General features: G+C 40.3%; 1 protein-coding gene across 1 annotated transcript in view; it reads right to left on the bottom strand.

Annotated features, from left to right (window-relative positions):
* Positions 1 to 20,459, bottom strand: part of SPRED1 (sprouty related EVH1 domain containing 1) — a 69,999-nt gene that overhangs the window by 24,859 nt on the left and 24,681 nt on the right. The window contains exon 2 of the mRNA XM_056850868.1: positions 872 to 1,046. Within this exon, the coding sequence (XP_056706846.1) occupies positions 872 to 1,046 (175 nt within the window). The remainder of the gene's footprint in view (positions 1 to 871; positions 1,047 to 20,459) is intronic.

Here is a 20,459-nt window from a genome sequence, read left to right as displayed (position 1 = left end):
TTCATGGAAAAATGGCTCTATGCAATAAGGGTAATATTTAAAATGCTCCTGGGTTGCCAGTGATTCTGTTGGTAGTTGTATCCAATTGCAAAAGAAGTAAGAAAGGCCAAAGAATAGTAATTGGAATCACATTTATGAACAATTCCACACCAAAGCAATAATTGGCACAATTGTGGTACATTCCTGGAACTACCCATTTCATCTTTCATTCTGGCACAAAATCTGTTTCCACAAAGAATTAATCTCATAAGCATGTTCTGTTTCCCACCAAGCAGCTTTAAACCTGGAGATTATATTTAAATTTCCCTAAATTATTGAAAGCTTAATTTGAAGTAGTCTAGCTTCAAAAGTCTAGTCTGGCATAATAATTTTTCAGTTTAATATTAACTTTTCCTGTATTATATTCCAATTCTTATGGAATGTACCATATGATTATTGGGAGGCTCTGTGAGAGGCTTTGAAACCTCTTAAATTTATGAACCGGAACATTTATATTTTAATTAACTAAAAATATTCTCTATTTCCCCAGTTGTTTGCTTTAAAAAATATTTTTCCAAACAACAACATGAAATGGCATCCGAAATGGGACTTCACTGCCCCAAGACAATTGGAATGTGTGTTTCCAAGCACTAATGAATTGAGCAATTTTTTTTAAAAAAAGAGATAAATAAATCAACCAAAATTGAGAACACTCCCATCATAAACTTGTTTAGAAGATCAACAGGGTAATCTTAAACAGAGTCATACCCTTCTAAGCCCAATGAAATCAATGGGTCAACAAGGGCATAACTCTGTTCAGGACTGGAAAGTCATTCTCTGGAATATGGATTTTCACTAACACCACAATAAATATATAGTAGGTTTTTTTTACCGTTTTATCCCTGAGGCGCTCCCCATGTACAAGAAAATCAGCACAGCCATTTTCTTCCTGTTGGATGACTTTGAAAACGGTGACACAGCTTAGTCCACCCCCTCCAAGTGGTAACCATCCACCACTAGAATCATCACGGGTCATCACCACAGCTCGCACACGGGCATAACTATTACTGAAACAGAGGAGAAGGGAGGGAAAAAAAGAAATGAATTTTCCCCCAAGCTAAACTGAGCCCCAGTGCTATCATTTGCATTATTCAGTCTCTTCAACCAATCTAGCTAAGCGCGTGATCCTCAACAATGTTTAATTTACATTCTTCAGTTCTTCCAACAATTACACTTGTATTCTATCTGGCAGGTCCAAATGAACCGATTATGCAACAGCTCTGACTGGTTTCAAAACGTTCTGACAAATTCTATATGATCACAGGAAGCCAAAACCCAGCTGACAGGCCACAGGGAGTGGGTTTTCTAGAGACCCCCATCTATGTGGCACTTATTCTAAATGAGCTGCTGAGATAAAGCCAGACAATTTATTGACTGAAAGTCAGAACACTGTGACAAATCTGGTCTGGCTAAATTTGGCCGCAACTGTCTCACATTAGAATGTGTGGCAAGGCAGTATTGCTCAGTTCTGGTAACCATGGCAACAGCAGTGGCCGAAATGGTCTTGTTTGCATTCAACTGTACACTGTCTAATCTGGTGTGAATGGGTCCAGATTGGAGCCTATTACCCCACTACGCAAAAGCATGAACTAAGTAGATGACCATGATGTTTTCTTATTTGTTTCTCAAAAGCAGACACTTAATCTTCCCAGGAAGCTTATTGTTACCTTCACTGCTGTTTTGAGAAATAATTATGAAGTTCCATGTTCAGAACAATGAAACACAGAAACTGTTGAAGTACCACTTATTAAAGAAATTTTAGTCAATTAATTGCATGAGCTTTAACCAATTATATCTCCACAAGTTTTGCCCATGAATAAAATAACCGTTCTGGAAAATAAAAGTATTGTGTTAAGATGGGATACGCAGGCACAATTGTATGCAGACACCACTTTAGAAGAGGCATTCCTTAAGGTGTGAGAGAAGGGATGCCTCTTCTCCCAATGCACTTGCCTCCCACAATTTTTTTTTTAATCCCCCAACTAATAGGGGATTTTTGAACATTTTAAAGGATTCTAAAAAATGAATTAAGCATTGATTCCTTGATTAAACACCACAGTACATATCTGAGGCCACTTTCAGTATAGATGTCAACATTTAGGATGGGTTTCAGGTTTTTAGAGGTTTCCAGGCAAAAGATCATTAGTGGGCTCTCCAATGGTACCCTTACTCCAAATAAGAACACTAGCATTTTTGTCTGCATAGCAGCAATTCTGAGGCATTAAGAGCACCTTACCACCAAGCCAGAGCAATAATGGTTAGACCGTTACACTAGTATTTGGGATGCCCAGGTTTGGATTCCCACTCTTAACAAGCCATCGAAGCTTGTTAAGTGATCTGACCCAGTCACACATACTCAGTCTAACCTGCCTTGCAGGGTTATCGTGAGGGTAAAATGGAGGAAAGGAGAACAATCTAAGCCAATCTGAGATTCCATTGGGGAAAAAGATGTGGTATAAGTAAAGTCATAAGTAAAAATAAACTACCAGCAAGCTGTTTGTTTGCCAGTTATAGAAGCCCCTCCCAAGCACAGGTCCTGTGCATTACAGCCAGTGCGGTTGGGCATGCTACAAGCAAATAGGAGAATTGGAAATGCACACAATGCTAACTCACATGAGCAAGTCAGCTGAGCCAAACACCACAGGGCAGCTCCAGAAGTCTGTATTTTCCTAGCTCCACAACAATTTGTGCATTTTTCTTACATACCACTGCAAACGAATCTTCAGTATTCACTACTCATCACTGAAACTGTGATATTTAATTTCCAAGACAGTCTTGCTATTGCTGGAAGGTAAGATCTAGAATCAGGTTCAGAACATTCTAAACAGAATGCCATCCCTGATCCATGTGTACTATCAGGAAATTTTCCAGGCCAAAATAAATATTTGGTGTATAAAAATCTTACTCTCCTTTATCCCTCACGCAAGACTAGAAACTGGAAAACAATCAAGTTGAGCTCATAGTACAAGACAGCGTGGGATAAAGCACTGATAAAACGGTTAACTTTTCATTTACAATGCTCAAAAGCTCATTTACACTTTGATATGTTCACTGAAAAATGGTCCACAGTCTTGTTAATGAAAGTCCTATATCATGAGACCTACTTCAAACATGAAATATTTTTGGACAGATACTGTCACTAGTAAAATTGGAATTGCTGAGAGCTTAATTTTTTTCTTGTTTCAATTGTAGATTATGGCTCTATGTTTGGGATTGTATTTTATGCAATTTACTTAGCAATGTTTTACTTTAATATTTTTAATGTACTCAACTGTTGTGGCTATGTCTGTTAATTTTGCCTTGCATCTGGAAGACTCCTAACAAAAAAAACTATTAAAGGTACTATCAAGTAATATGCATAGTTTCAGGGTGTAGAATGAAAATAAATAGAAGATGGGTTTCTATTTTAAAAGCAGGGCAGTTATATGAACCTAGAAAAAAAGGCTAGGCAGGAAACTTGGTAGAAGTTCAGGAAAGGCAAAAATGAATGGGTACAGAGGAAGACAGAAGGGAGAGTAGGATGGCAGAGGACCACCCAGCAAAATAAAGAGGGAAATGAAAAGGGGATAAGATGGCGGAGACCTGAAAGGGCACACTTACATATTACCAAAACATTAAGAGTTATCCAGCAATACTCCCAGCTATTTGTTTCTATATAAATGAACCTAGGTTACAACTTATTTTTTCAGATTTAAAAGTGGAACAGCTGACTGTAGGCAGTGAATTGATTTTTATTTTTAAAAGGGACAGTCATCTGTACTACAAACATGGGAGAGACATTCAGTCTTTATACTCCCTCTTTAAACACTGGTTTAAACACGCCCACTTGAAACACTTTACACAATTAGTCATATGCAGAGTGCTGGACTAGAATATGGGAGAACCAAGTTCAAATCCTCACTCTGTCATAAAGCTGATTCAGTGACAGGACCAGTTACACTCTCAGCCTAACCTACCTTAAAGGGGTGTTAGAAGAATAAAATGGAGGGAGAATGATGTACATGGCACTGAGCTCCTTGGAGAAAGGGCAGGTTAAGAAGGTACTAAGTATAAACATCTGCTCTGCCTCTTCATACTCCACCAGAGATGATCACAATGAGAGTTACCAGGAAAGCTGAAATGTTCACTTGCTGGTCTTTATAGTATTTCTGGTTATAAATACTCATTTTTACTTGAAGTGTCTCAAACCACCACCTCTAATGTTAGGATGGCTGAGTTGGACAGTGAGAAAGTAAGAAGATAAAAATTAGGGGAAAGAGTTTTTTAGAGGCTAGTTTTGTTTTTGTTTTTCTGCCATCAAGTCACAGCTATGACAAAACCACAGGGTTTTCAAGGCAAGAAATGTTTAAAGGCAGTCTGCCATTGCCTGCTTCCGAGTAGCAGTCCTGGACTTTCTTGGTGGCCTGCCATTGCAAGACAAACCATGGCTGGCGTTCCTTAGCTTCTGCTAACTTAAATCCCCATTATTTTTCTAGAAATACCTTTAGATATTTTCATAATTTTAATTGTCAAATACATAAATGCTGGTATGCCTGTGACCAGTCTATTGATTTTCTTGTAACAACTGATCCAAATTTACCGATAAAAAGCACAGAAAATTCTTCAGACAGATTCTTAAGACTATATTCATACACTAGTCTTTTGGCACCTTAAAGGCTAACATGTTTGTATTCCAGCATAAGCTTTCATAGGCTATTTCAATTCATATGAAGTAGTGGGCTCTAGAACATGAAAGCTTATCCTGGAATAAAGATTTGTTATTAGGGTGCTCCAAGATTGCTAATTATTTTTGCAACCACTCTTCTAGAATTCTTAGGACTGATTCATAAATGCATATATACAATTAAACACATGAACTGCTGCCAAGGAGAAGAAGTTTGTAGGATGATGTGACATTGTATTTGTGTTCTGAGGGGCTCGTGCTTGATGATCAGTCACCACAGATCAAACCAGTCATCATTAGATACTACAATAATCAAGTGCATATTTAAGGATAACTAGTATTAGCTGTTTTTTCTCCCCCCTTTTATACGACTAGAATATTTTCAAAGTTAAATGCCTCCAATTCTTGGAAAATCCAAACTGTCTCCTTGATTTTTATTAATTTAAACAACATTCTTCTCCTTCAACTCTTGCATGCAACTGCTACATGGTTTGGTTCCCAAGATTATCTGAAAATGGTGACACTCATATATTTAACCTATCTCTCTGAGAACCAGATGTTTATGCCACAAACACATTTGTACAGTAGACTAGAAAAAATAAGCCTAAACATGCAGTTCTATTTCCCTTTAAAGCATGAGATGGGATTTTTAACTTTAGAGAAATCAGATCTCTCTTTTTCACCACAATGCTAAAAGTTATGTACAGCAATTACTATTCAAGTATCACCTAACAAAATGCTTCATTTTGCACACCCTTCTGATACTGCCACAAACTCAAGAGGAACCCAACAATCCACAAAAGCAGAAACATGAATCTTTGAGCAAATGAAACACTAAAGGCTTCTTCTCTAATTGAATCTTGCTAATTAAATTTACCATTGTGTAGAATTAGCTTACACTTTAAGTAGGCACTTCCTTTAAGGAACAGTAAAAGAATTGTTGTCAGTATCTTTAAATATTTGGGCTGTCAAGAGAGTAAGGAGAAAAGGAGGAACAGAGTAATTCAATGGCTTGGTAGAGCTTTAGAGAAAATTCAAATTTGTACCAAGAGACTTCAAACACCATGTGTTCTTGGCAAGTTTCCCTTTGCCTTACTTTCTATGAAGAGAATGGTTTCTCTTCTTCTAGGTTTGCTACTCTACCACACTATACAAAATCACTAAAGTATCTCCATGAACCTGCCATTCAGAACCCTATAGAAAGTGGGTTTTATATTGTGCAAGGTTATAGAACATGCTATATTCAAATAATGTGGGATGTTTAGATTCAGATGTTATATTCTATATGCCCTAAGGGGGGGGGGGAATACTATCAACTATACAATGCCCTAAATGTCTTTTCCAATACAACACTAACAGGAGACCTGGTAGAACCTGAAGCATTACATTACAATACACATTCATTAACCGTGTAGTCTGGGAGGATATTACATGTACGAATAATTTTAAATAAACCTATAGAGAAAATAATAATTAAGACACAAATATCCCCTTAGTCAGTGGGGACAATGGTAAATGTTACAATTACTCACCTCTTAGATTAACACTAATGTAACTATTTTTAAAAGAAAGTTTCATTTTTAAGTTTTTTGTTGACAATTATTTCTACACAGTGAATTAAACAAAAGGTATACTGATAGGAATTAATAATCAAACAGCATTTTTATTGGGAGAATGCAAGGGCAGTTTAGTCCAGAATGAATGAGCACATGGTATGAACCTGAGATGACGTCATCTGAACACTGATTAATCAACACAAACAGCAGTTCAACTTTCCACGATGAGCAACTTCAGTTGAAGTGGCCTATAGGGGGGAAAGCTTGGAGAACAGCTTGCAGTTTTCTACAAGTAGTTTATTTTCACGAACAAAGCCATTTGGATGAACAATTCAGAGACAGTTTTTGCATGGAGAAATGTACAGAGGATCCCAGTTATGAGTAAATTGAGCTCATCTTAAAATAATCTACTATCAAACTATCCAAGGGTGATAATTTAGAAAATAAATCATGCCTATCCTTAAGCATGTAACAAATACAAAGTTCATTCAGATATAAATTAACAAAACTTATTCCTGTCGTTCTGCTGTGCCAGCCCAGTTGGATCTACTAGGTTGTATTTTATCTAAGTCTTACTTCCTGGGGTGGGGAACAGACAGTTTCAGGGCATTCTTAATCAAAGTTAACACAAATCAGCTTAGAAAGGGATGGTGTGCCATGCATTCTTTAATGTTTAACTTATCGTCTCATTTTCTTTTTTTCAGAAAATACAAAAACATTTATGACGTCAAAGAATTACATTAACTTCATAGTGCTAATAAGAGCCAAGGTAGCCCAACGGATAGAGATATGGTTATTGCTCAGAGCGGTTTTCCAAGTTTGTTCCAGTAAACCCAGAGACTTATAAAAGAGCTCTTCAGTAGGAAGATTATTACAGACAGACAAGACTCTTGAAAGACAGTTTAGCAGAACTACTGATCTCCCCTTGCAATGTCCAGCCAATGAAGATTTTGAATTTGTGTTACATGATACCCACACAATTCACATGGGGTTACAGAGAGGCTCAACAGGCCTGTTTAGGGCCCATGATGAACTGAGAGTGCACCCCAGAATATGCCCTAAAATCATCTGCAATTTACATGGATTTCTGAGCATATGTGCATTAATTCCCCAACTGCACAGTGGGAATATCAGTGACCTAATTCACATGCCCTGACCTGGACAGCCTCAGGCTAGCCTGATCTCGTCAGATCTCAGAAGCTAAGCAGGGTCAGCCCTGGCTTGTAATTGGATGGAAGACCTCCATGGAAAACAAGGGTTGTGGTGCCGAGGCAGGCAATGGCAAACCATCTCTGAACGTCTCTTGCCTTGAAAAACCCAAGGGGTCACCATAAGTCAGCTGTGACTTGACAGAAAAAAATAAATAAATCACATGGTTGTCCAGAGTGCAAAATCAATAAAGAATGCATGGCACTTGATACCTTATTTTATATCACGTACAGTAAGAATACAGAACACAACTCTCAGTAGTTTTTTTTCTCATTTTTTACTGATTTTTCCAGGGAAGATAGTCAATATATTCTTAGTTTTAAAAAAGCTAAAAAACTATTAGATGCTAACCAGAATGAATGAAAAAAACATGATTTGCAGTTCAAGTCCAAATGGCCACACGTTATTCTATGCCAGAAAACCATCCACTTTTTGAACTTTTGGAATCAGCTTCTTTTAAACTGGACTACTAATTCTGTTTTCCAGTCCATTCTGCTTAGCAAGTATGACATGCACTCAAGTCCCACTCTGGCAGAATGCTGAAAACCAACATCAAGCAAGTGAGACAGGTTTAAGTACAATATGTTCTGCTAGCAGTGACCTAGCAGTACTTGCCAAAAGGAAATTCTAACCTCTGACCAGAAAATGACAATCCCCTCAAAATAAACAAGGCTACTTCTATTTAAGAAAGTAAGAAATGTATTTAAGGAAGAGGAAGGATGTATTCCTACTAGCAGCATGCAACAAAAGAAAAAAGCCATCTATAAACCTGCATCTTTGGGCAAAGTATGTTTATGTTAGATGTTGTTGGGTTTTTTTATGGTATGGCTCAAAGTTCAACATTAAGTGCTTTTAAAATTAATAAAACCTGGAGAAAACATTTCCCAATAACATTCTAGTGTGACCATCACAATAAATCCTGGTTTGCTTAATCCAAGGTTTTTTGTAGCAATATGTGGTCAGTCTAGCAGATGTAAGCAACAATTTCCAGTATAAAACTGAGTCTGAGGCCTGCTTAATCAATAAAGTTTTAGACTCCTCTGTTAACTTTATTCTGCTTTATGTTCCGACAGGTTATATTTACCTCATTTTATGATCTTTTTGGTACTGTTTAAGTGTGCTGTTGTGAGCTGCCTCAAGCAGGATTTGGATAAGTGGCATATATTGAATAAATATGAATAAATATGAATTGAATATAAATGAATAAATACATAAATGGCTATCACCCTAGGCTTCAATAAACTGGACAATATCTGACCAGCAGTTTGCTGGCACTTTACACAAAGACCACTTACAATCCAATCCAAACATGTTTACTTTGAATTAAGTGCACTGAAGTCAATTAAATTTACTCCTAAGTAAGGACTGCAATCTTATTTTCCTATCTGCAGTTATTTTATTTATTAAAACAAATTCTACCCACACTCTTCCCAACCCGCAAGGAACCACAGGGTGGTTTACAAACATAATTAAAAGCAATACATCACAATATTAAAAACAGCAATTATACAGAGTTCAGCAGCATAAAAACCAGACACCAAATCAAATAAAATGACACAGCTACCCAATCCCATTAGCACCAGAAATTCGAACTACCCCCCCCCCAAAAAAAAACCAGAACAGCTTTAAACTGACAGTGGGACACTGACACAGAAAGCGCAAGGAAACCTAACTTGGAAGGTCATTCCCAAATACCCAGTTTCAGTCCGAGAACATAAGTGACTGAGGAAACCGAAGCCATTGTTTAAAATACCGTATATACTCGGGTATAAGCCGACCCGAGTATAAGCCGACCCCCCAAATTTGAGGCCAGAAAAGGGAATTTCTTATTGACCTGCGTATTAGCCGAGGGTCAATAAGAAATTCCCTTTACCGGCAATGCTGCGCTCTAAAATGGCGGCTGCCATTTTATAGCGCAGGGCCCTGCCCCAGGTCGCCCTCCCGCCGGCCTCCGGGCCCTCCCAACCCACCCCAACCCACCCCGACCCCAGTGCCATCCAAGGGGAGGAAGGGGAAGAGCCCCTGAACCCCCTACTTACTTGAAGAGGCGGCGAATCGGCGGCGGCGGCGGCCTTCCTGGGCTGGCTTCCTCCGGCCGGCAGGGGCCTCCTGCCTGTGCAGGAAGGCCCCTCCCAGCCAGAGGAAGGCGGCCAGGCGCGCGGCCGGTGGCGGCGCGGCCGGCAGGGGCCTCCTGCCTGAGCAGGCAGGCCCCTCCCGGCCAGAGGAAGGCGGCCAGGCACGCAGCCGGCGGGGGCCTTCGCAAGGCCCCTCCCGGCCAGAGGAAGGTGACCAGGCACGCGGCCAGCGGCGGCGCGGCCGGCGGGGGCCTTCGCAAGGCCCCTCCCGGCCAGAGGAAGGCGGCCAGGCGCGCAGCTGGCGGAGCCGCGGCCGGCGGGGGCCTCCTGCCTGCGCAGGCAGGCCCCTCCTGGCCAGAGGAAGGCGGCCAGGCGCGCAGCCGGCGGGGGCCTTCGCAAGGCCCCTCCCGGCCAGAGGAAGGCGGCCAGGCGCACGGCCGGTGGCGGCGCGGCCGGCGGGGGCCTCCTGTCTGCGCAGGAAGGCCCCTGCCGGCCGAAGGAAGGCACCTGGGCCCGGCGGCGGCGGTGATGGAGGTAAGTTCCCCCCTCCCTCCTCTACCGTATTGACCCGCGTATAAGCCGAGTTCGGCTTTTTCAGCCCTTTTTTTGGGCTGAAAAACTCTGCTTATACGCGAGTATATACGGTACATTACCTTGCTTTCTAGTTCTCTTTTCTGTCAATGAATTCTACTGTCTTGAATTTAAAAAAGGAGTCTTATTGCCATTGTAAAGTTTTATGGTTGTTCTAGGGACTATAGACCACTTCCCTCAGATATAACAAGTGGCTCCTGTTCCAATGGACAATGGCCTGCTGCCTGAACATGCTGCTGCTATGGCACCGGGTCTACATCCAGACATTATAGCAAATGTAGATTAAACTTGTTGCTATATTTGCACACTACCCTCACTCTTCCCACCTCCCCATGTGCAGATCAAGGTTTAATCAAGCTTTAGTCCACTGCGGCATCTGAATACGGGTGTTTCAGCAAATCGCAGTTTGTTTCTTCTTCACAAACTGGAATTCTAAACAGGACAAACTGAGATTTGAAGTTCTGCCTTGTAGGAATCATGGCAAATGAAGGTTTGATGAAACCAGCAAGTTTTGAATCAAACACTGTGTGTAAAGGGGGGCTGGAAGAGTGAGAGGAGCATGCTAGCAAGCTGTTTTTCATGATATATGTATGCAGACCATATGTCCTTGGTCTGGCAGAAATACAGTTGACTGCTATGCCAGGTTCTGGCATCTTCTCTGCTTATATACTCAGTAGGGTTGCCAAGTGCCTGGTGGTGGTGGGTAAAATCCTGCCAATCCACTGGGCTGCCTGCCGACTACCTGAGGGCCGGCAGGCAACGCGTGCAGACGCACCTGCGCCATTTTTGGTTTTACCCGTTAAAACCGGAAGTGACGTGGGTGCGTCGCACGGGTCATGTGCACACAATGGGCATGTTGCACGCGCACATTGTGCGAGGCAGTTGTGCGGGCTGTGCGCTGAAGAGCTCCCGCTGGTGGAGCAAAGAGACCTGGTAAGCCTAATACTCAGCCAGGTGCAAATATAGTCTGCCATAAGTAAGACCAGAAGAAGTAAACTAAACTAGTTAGAGGAGTGCTTCTAAGCTTCCTTTCCCCTTTAAGCATCCTTTTCTCTTTTAGCATAAGTTTTTTTAATTATGCCTCCTAATTAAAATATCCCATTAAAATGTTGACAGTTCTGACATGTTATTCTGGAACAGCTGGCCTACCTACACTGGCCAATCATCTGCCACTATGCAATCAGTATAATCACCCCACTTCTGCCTCAGGCTTCTGATCTGCCTGAGTAAAGAAATATGAGATCAGCAGTGAGAGTAGAACCCCAGCTTCATGGACTGATAAGATTCAGTTTCCCCCTAATTCTTGGCCCAGATAGAATTAAATGGACACATGCAGATCTGAATGCAAACTGAAGAAAATGAAAGCCTTGTCTTTATCATGGGTGTGGTTGTGGCACAGTGGTAGAACATTCAATCCCTGGCACCTCCAGTTAAACGAAGGTAGTAGGTGATATGAAAGACTTTGACCTGAGATCCTGCCACTGTTATTGCCAGTCAGAGGAGACAGTCCTCTGACTCAGTATAAAGCAGCTTCATGTGTTTAACTTGTAATCAACCTATCCCTCCTGTGGAACATGGTACAGGATTTTTTTAAATAAAAAACCTGGATATTCCTGATCTTATTTCCATCAGCTGCAATAACTCAACATTAATTCATGCCTACTGAATATGCTCTTAATAGTAAAGCATTTGCACATGTGCAATTTGTATAGAAAAACAAAATGAATGAAAATTTCACTCAGAACACATGATGTATCACAAAAATATTTTAAAATATCTCCCCAAGCCAGCAGCCCAGCAAGGCCCAAGAACTCAGGCAAGCAAAGTAACTTTTCTAGCCAATTCACCTAGCTCAGGACAAGTACAGGAATGCAGCCTTAGGCAGATTTACTTGAAGTTAAAGACAGCTGACATTTTAAAAAATGTAGTTAAACTACTCCCAGCCTGGAAGGAAATGTGCATTTTCTAAAAATACAATATTCAGAAAGTCAACTGCTGTGCTTCTCTCAAACAGATTTCTCTGCAATTTATAGAATTCTTCAAACAAAAATTTAATTAGCAGTCATGCATAAAAAAGCAAATGTTCAAAATTCATTTCTACTTTATTTTAATTTTATTTATAAAAATTATATCCTGATCTTTTATAGACAGGTTCAGTGCGGCTAAGAGTAAAGATAAGAAGTTATGACAAGGTCCAAACATCACAGGAACTAAAAATACTACAACTAAAAACCCAGTCGATTATAAAACAACTGTAAATTGCCCACTTCAACAGTCCACCAGTCTTACAATTGATAAACCATCTCCCCAATAACGAACAGTCTTTCAATTCATTAACCCAACTTCTGTTATCAGAAAGGTATCTGGAATAGCCAAATTTTTCAGAAAGCTGGGAGAGGAGTGATTCCTGAGGAAATCTGTGTTATATCAAAGCAAAAAAATAAGTACTTTAACAAGTTTTATTCTAACATAAGCTTTCATGGGCTTCCAGTGGAATACTATGGCATAGATTGTGCCATAGTATTCCACTGAAAAAGCCCAGTTTCTGAACAAGGTCAGCTGGACTGCTTATGAGGGAATGGTAAGCCTGTCATTTTCAAAGTCTGGCAAGGTAGGTACTCTAAAGGCCTCCTTTGGATTAAGCCAATTCATTCCTAATATTAATGTATAAAAATCTTTACAATGTAAATTATTAACTAAGGCTACTTCCACACTTGGATACTTTTCGGCAAGCGAGCCATTTCTTTTTTGCATTCAGCTGCAAATGAAATGGAAAAGGGGGATTTCACATAGCACTAAGGACAGCATGATATTCTTCATAACAATCTACCAATACCCATTTCAATTAGCAAAATTCTACTATTATGTTTATTAAGAAGTCCCACCCGGTGAAAGTCCCACTTTTCCCTGCAGTTTTCCATTTGTTCTTTAGTTTTACAGCCTAATTAGTTAATTCCTGTTTTTTGTATTCTTCAATCAAGTATTAATCACTAGTTCTTATTTATGTTGTGTGAGAGAGGGATTAAGTACTGCTTTTCACTTTGCAGGCAAAGCCACTTTTTATTTATTATTAGTGGGGTACTTTTTTTGAAATTACAATCATAAAAAATCTGATAGTGGTTTTAAATGAAAAGTTAAAAAAAGCATTCTCCCTCCCCCACAGAAAGCAACAGACAATTAAGAATGAATGCCATGCCTGGAACAGGAAGAATGAACAGGAAGTAATTAATTAAACTGGACAGGAGAGAAAAGGTGGGTAAAGTTAAAGGAAGGGCAGCTCCAGAAAAACTGAATAATGTAGTTATTTGTCAATCCATACATACACCAAGAAGGCTTTTGAAGCCTGAAAGTTAACAGACTACAAGCAGAATAAAGTTTATGAACAGCAGTGAAACTTTGATAGCATCCAGACTCTTGGTGGGATGTTCCAATACCAGGAAGCCCAACAACTTCAGAGCCATTAGCTAAAGTGCAGAATAAAAGTCAGAATGTCACACAGCCATTTCTCGCCCAAATAATCTATTGAAGGAAAATCCCTTCACATTTAATTTATTAATTTTCAAGCTTTCCAAAACTCTGGATTATGCTTATTCATGACTCAGAACAGCCATTCATCCCTTCAATACAGGCTAAAAATGCTAGAACTTTCACCCTTCCACCAGACCTTCTAAGAGATTCTCCCTTGGTGACTACTTTCACCAAGGTCCACCCCAATTTACATTCTCACACCTGTCTCCCTATTCCATTACCCTTATGGTCACAAACCAGTTTATCTAGGACAAGCTGAAATAGAGTCCTTCGTTTTTTCAATGGAACTCATATAAATGAGTTGTCCCTCATTGTAAAGTGAATAATTACCACTGATTCTTATAACATCCAGTGCTGAGAAAGCACCAGATGTGCAAGAGTAGGGTAGCACCTTAAAGACTAACACAATTTTATTCCAGCACAAGCTTTTGTGGCCTACTTTGTCACATGTTTTTACTGGGTCTTCACTAGACAGGCGTTTATGTTTGAGGCTATGAAAAAAAATGTTTGCCTAATAATGAGGATCTGCCATATGCATCTGAAAAATTGGACTCTAATTGATGAATGCTTATGCTCATATAAAATAGTGTTAGTCTTTATGGTGCCACAGGACTCCTGTTCATTTTTCTGCAACACTCTAACATGCTACTCCTCTGGAATTATTAGCACTTGCATAAAGAGAAGAAGAAAGGGAGGAAGGAGGTAGAAAAAAGGAGCACTGATTATTCCCATGAGAAGATTGTTACTATTTTTTGCCTTGAATCTCAAATACTTTTACAACAGAGCAGTAGGAGTGAAGATCTTCAGGTGCCTATCTGCTTTAGAAATTGTTGGTGCAGTGTTAGGAAGGGGCAGAAAATAAAACAGGTTATACAGGGTGGGGTGGAGTTCAAGTAAGTTGAGCTGATTGGACCTATATTAAAATGTGGTATTCCTGTTTCTCCAAAGACCTGATGATAAATCTTGGGCAATTTAGATAAGTGAGCACATATTTTATATGTAGAAACCACCACCACAAAAAACGTGGTTATTTTAAGGGCAATCAGGTCCCAAAAGTTTAAACCTAGTTTTCTATCCTTTGGCCAGTTTGAAGAACCCAAGCTATTATTTGCACGAACTTCCCACACATCAGGAAATACACATCAAACTAAACAGTTGGATGCAAACACTCAAATATAAATATGACAGACAAGATCATATCATTTACAGAATCAGTTTTAGACATGGCAATGATTATATTATGTACTGTGGGTTAAAAGTGCCTGAAATACAGAGATCCTATAATTTTTGAATTAGAACTATATAGTTGGGTTTTATGGTATTCTTCATATGATATTTATCTGCTTTTCAGACATTTTATAAATTTCTAATCTGGGAATGAGCATCTACTGTGGGCACCACAAACCAGTACTTCAAGAGTGGGTGGGCCAGGAGCATACTTCTCATCTTCATGATTCATCTACCAAGGACTGGATCCCTAACTGCCACTCTTCTCTACCATTTTTTTTTAAACTGAAGAACAATCCTAAACAACAAGAAAGAATCTAAAAAGCACCAGTAATGTAATAGCTGATGTTAGGACCAGTCAAAATGCCTCAAGAGAATAATCTTTTAAACTCTTTATCAGGATAGATGTTAACCAGTGTGATGTAGTAGACAGACTGTCAGACAACTTCAGCAGACCCAGGTTCTAATCCCCATTCTGCCATGAAAGTCTGCTGGATGCCCTTGGGCAGGTCACATACTCTCACCCTGACCTACCCTCACAGGGCTGTTGTGAGGAAAAAATGGAGGAAACAATAGTGTAAGGCACTTGGGGCCCCCATTCCTGAATGGGGGAGTAGTTAGTTGATGGCCAGGAGCAGTGCAGCTGTGCCACCTCCTCACAGGCTTCCCAGCCTGAAAATATATGAATTAATGTATTTAAAAATAGAAACCCATGAAACTCCTTCCATGGAGTTACATGGGGCTACATCAGATATTTTGCTTGCGTAGCAACACTGCAGCACAGAGGGAGTTCCCAGGCCGAAAGGGGTTTGGAAGCTGAGTAACTTCAGCTCTGCTCCTGGGAATGCCAGCAAAGGCACTTGCTTCCGGGATTTCGCTGACCGCATGGCAGTGCCAGTGGCTGAGGCCTGTGCTGCTTCATCGCTCCCTGGTGCCAGCATCCATGCCACTTTATCACAGCACAAAGTGGCATGGTTGCTGGCATGGGGTTATCCTGGCTCCTGTGGCACTTTTGGACCCCCTTCAGGATTGCAGTGTGAGTGAGGAAGGCAGGATATAAATGAAGTAAATACAAATAACAAAACCTAAAACTAAATTGCTAGTGTAGTATAGGCCAAAATTATGAGCTGCAAACTCGCTTTCAGAAGTCACTATTTTCTCCATTGCAGCTCCATATCTGTCCTATCCAGTGATGTGAAGAAAAAATGGTCCAAAATGGAAACTTAATTTTTTTCATGAAAAACTTTGTTGCTAGTACTCATTTTGCTGTAGCATCTTGATTTCTCTACTGTGCAACTGATAACCTAAAACATTTAAAAACTTCAGTACACCTTCCATTAGGATTAATCTTGATTTAAAGCACTAGTGTGATAGCACTTGCATATGGAAAAGAAGAGTAGTAACAACTGACAGAATGATAAAAAAGACTTTTGCTTCAGATTTCATTGTATAAAGAGACAGGAGCAATTATATTGCTTAAGAATCTAGTTAAGATTTGGAGGGAGAAGAGGAAAGGGAAAAATATTTTCCAACCCCATTCACTTCTCTGATATAGGATGTATTAAAAGCACTTGATATAGTTGTGATTTAAAAATAATAGAAGAACAGTTATAGTCCTAACAACCAAGTACAGAAACTAGCTCAATTGTATATGTATGTCATATGCCCTCAAGTCGCTTCTGACTCACGGTGACCCTATGAATTAATGACCTCTAAAATGTCCTATCATTAACAGCCCTGCTCAGGTCTTGCAAACTGAAGGCAATGGCTTCCTTTATTGAGTCAATCCATCTCATGTTGGTCTTCCCCTTTTCCTGCTGCTCATTTAGAGCACTTAATTCATTTTATTAGTTTAAACACTGGAGTCTTCTGTAAGAATTAGGAAACGGTCTCAACTTAATTTCTAGCCATAAGTACCACCAGCCACTAGACTTATGTGTCCCCCTTTACTCACAGGCGAGTGCACGATGAAACATTTTTCTGCTAAAGAAATTAGAGTGCACATAACTGAAGGAGGATGTGTACTGCCATTCAACAGCATACACTACAGCAGGCGTGTTGAACTCAATTGTTATGAGGACTGGATAAGACATGAATGCCACTTGGTCGGGCTGGGCCATGCCTTCCGCCAGCCCAGATCGAGAGTGGGGTGGGGGGGCTGCCTCAGCTGGCTGGATTAGAGCTCTCAAGGGGCTGAATCTGGCCTGCAGGTCTTATGTTTGACACCCCTGCACTATGGCATTCCAGCATCAATCACAAAATAAACCCTTGATAACAACAATTCAAAGAAAAAAATGCCTGAAGTAGAGAGTAATTAAACCAGTACTTGTACCTTCCAAATGACGTGACAGGCACTAAAAACCTACACTAGGCCTTGATAATTCATTCTGTGTAATCTATTTCAGAATATATAAAGCAGCACTATTCAACAGTGTTGATTATTTGTTCCTGATTCATCTCTAACAAACTCAGGCACTGTAGTTATCAGCATTTAGTTTTACTACTGCCCAGTCAATTATATTTCTGAAAGAGGAGTTATAGCTTCACTCATATAAATATACAGACTACCTCAGGATAATCTGAAATCCGGTGAATATCCAGTTAATTTAGTATTTCTGTTGGACCTCTGCAATGATCTACAAGCAAACTGAATGTATAACTTCTATATAGAAACTTCAATATATGATACTGTCTCTAGAAAGCTTTATACATATGAAAAAATGAGTCCTCTGTAACCTTACAAAGATGTTAAGAATTTCTTTTTTATACGAAGAAACAACCAAATCTAATGAAAGCTATTTAAAATCATCACCATAAATGAAGTACAATTTTTTTCTCTTAATACCTTCAGTTTTATATACAAGTAGGAACTATCAATTGTAGATACTTAAGGTTAACAAGCGTCTTGATTAACTCATATTGTGTTCCACACATTGGTTTTAAAATGCATATGAACATATGACAATATTTAAATCTAAAAGTATATAGCGTCTGCTGTAAAATGGTGTAGAAGCACACACAGCCAACACATAAAAATGTGAATTATCTTTTCCTGCTTATTGCTGTATAGTTCACTGAATGAACTTATTGCTGTATAGTAGCACTGAATGAACATGTTCAGATGGTTTCTATTAATAGTATTGTATATATAAAACTCACTTTGGGCTGAAAATTAACTGATGAACTAATTACCTATAATCTATCATCACCGAGAATTTTAGTGTGTGTATACCAATAACAGCGCTGAATACATTTGCCACTGAATATAAATTGTTTGGGTTCTATCAGAAAATTCACACGACTCTCAAGGATTCTGTCCAAAACCCTCTTCATACCACTTTGTTCTGTCTGATCCTTTCGTAAACTACAGTAGGGGGTTGGGAGCTTGTCTTCATTCCATTGCTTCACAGTAGTGTATTAAAACTTCAATAGTCCATCTGGTATGCTCCTTCATTCCAAGAGAGGAAAGGCAAGCTCCCCTGCCAGTGCACTTTGAAAGGGGGGGGGAACGTAGACGTGTGCATTCACATTTTTATTACCGGAATTCATTATATACAGCAGTGAATGCTGAGATAGCACCAGGGCAAGCCTATTACATGAAAAAAAAAACCCACAAAAAACAAAACTTTGCTTAATGTTTGGATTTTTTAAAAAAATCAAACATTACTGCCATTCAAAATTACTTTCTACTTCAAATGCTTTTGATTGCACTCCTGTGAGAAAAGCTTATGGAAGAAATTGGCAGAGTGGATTGTTCCTACCCTGCATGATCTGAAAATTGTCAATGGAGGTTTGGGGCCCTTGTAAGGGAAAAACAGCACCTTACATGCAGGGGGGTGGGGTGCAGTGAGCTGTGGGAGGTAGAAAATGGACAAAACTGCTCTCCTTATTCTACTTTTGCTAATGGTGGAATGCTGTCAACCAGCAGAAGAGGGAGGAGAAAGTATTTCACCTAGTCACCCCTCCTCACTGCAGTCCCTTCATGTGGCAGTGCATTTAATTATGCTAGTCCACTGATCATCACAGGAAGATATTTGGGCCTTCATGGGTGTTGCTGTGGAAGATCAACTCTACCAATGCCATCTACAACTTTTCTATAGAATCTAACCTTATATGAATAGGCTCTAAAGGACCATAAAGCTATTTTCAGCATCTATCCCATAGCACACAAGAAGTCCTTGGTTCCAGGATCACCTGGAGCCAGGTTTGCTAGAGCCAGGAGAGAGGGTGGCAATTCTGTGCCGGACAGGGGGCTTGGTGGGCTGCTGCCTGGCGGCCAATCAGCTCTCTCCCCCCAGAGGGGGATGGCGGTTATGACCGTTGAAAAAAGGGGGGGAATAGAACAGAGTGGGGAGGGGAAGTCCCCTCCCCGGTCCGTCCATGCAAAATAAAACGAGGAGCCCGACAGAGCAGGCTTCAGTTCTTTGCCGATTTTTGGCCCTCCCTCCCTAAGTTAGGCATGGATGTTAATATAGTTGTATTATGTATGGTCTATTGTCACAACTTATGCGGAGTGCGCATCAGGCAGGATCTATTTTAGGAGGAAAGCGGCTTGCAAACTCCTTTCCTCGGTTGTGGGAATCCCCATAAGGGATTTAGGGGAGAGACATGGTGGTAAGGTGGGCCAGTTCTGTGGCGGAGGATTTTATCAAATGGCTCACACGCCAGAGTGCTTTAGGGATGGCTCATAGATGGGTTTAAATGAGCTGTATGAAACGCCCATCCCTGTATCTCTTTACTTGGATTCGGGCCAACAATGGATGACTTCCAGTTCAGATTACTGATCTGAAAGGGGCCTAAATGTTGTGTATGTGGGGGGTGGCGGCTGCCTACTGTACTGCCACACAGTTCAGGGCTTTTTGCTATTCTTGTTCTTTCAGTAGCAGATGAAGAAACAGTGCTGTAGCACTTCATCAACCACTAGACTTAAGTAGTCTTGATACTTCCAGGTGATGATATCGTTAATATTGATATATCTAATTGTCAACAAGGCCCCCACCTGTGAATCTGGAAATTGGAACTACGAACAGAGAAGACAGATTTTTTTTTTTTTTTTACAAACCTGAGAAAGTCCGTTTTCAGAAATATTTGGATGGATGTATTAAAACCTCCCAAAATAATAGAAGCACCTTTAAGAAACAAATGCCCTTTCAGCGGTTGCTCAGGTGATAACTGTCAGTAACAGGTGGGGGGGGGGGCAAAGGACACTTTCTAGGGCTGTTTTCACTTTTGAAGGATGACTTACTGGGGCCAGGCCCACCAGCTACCACCAAGAGACTTACTAGCATGAAACTTAAATAACTCACCCAAGCCTAACTGCACTCTACTGTTCAACAGCTGCTGCCCTATGAAAGACAGTGTGGTGTAGTGGTTAGTTTCACACACTGATCTGTCTGCCCCAGGTTCAAATCACCACTCTACCGGGGAAGCTCACTGAGTGACCTTGGGCTAATCACACAATCTAAAGCCTAACCTACCACACAGGGTTGTTGCAAGAATTAAAAGGAGGAGAGGAGAATGATGTTAGCTGCTTTGGATCTCCAATGTGGAGAAGGATAAAGTATAGTGAAT

Source organism: Euleptes europaea, chromosome 6 (genome assembly GCF_029931775.1).
Source record: "Euleptes europaea isolate rEulEur1 chromosome 6, rEulEur1.hap1, whole genome shotgun sequence".
Lineage (NCBI taxonomy): Eukaryota > Metazoa > Chordata > Lepidosauria > Squamata > Sphaerodactylidae > Euleptes > Euleptes europaea.
Note: the sequence above shows the minus strand (reverse complement) of the source record. Positions and strands in the feature narration are given on the sequence as shown.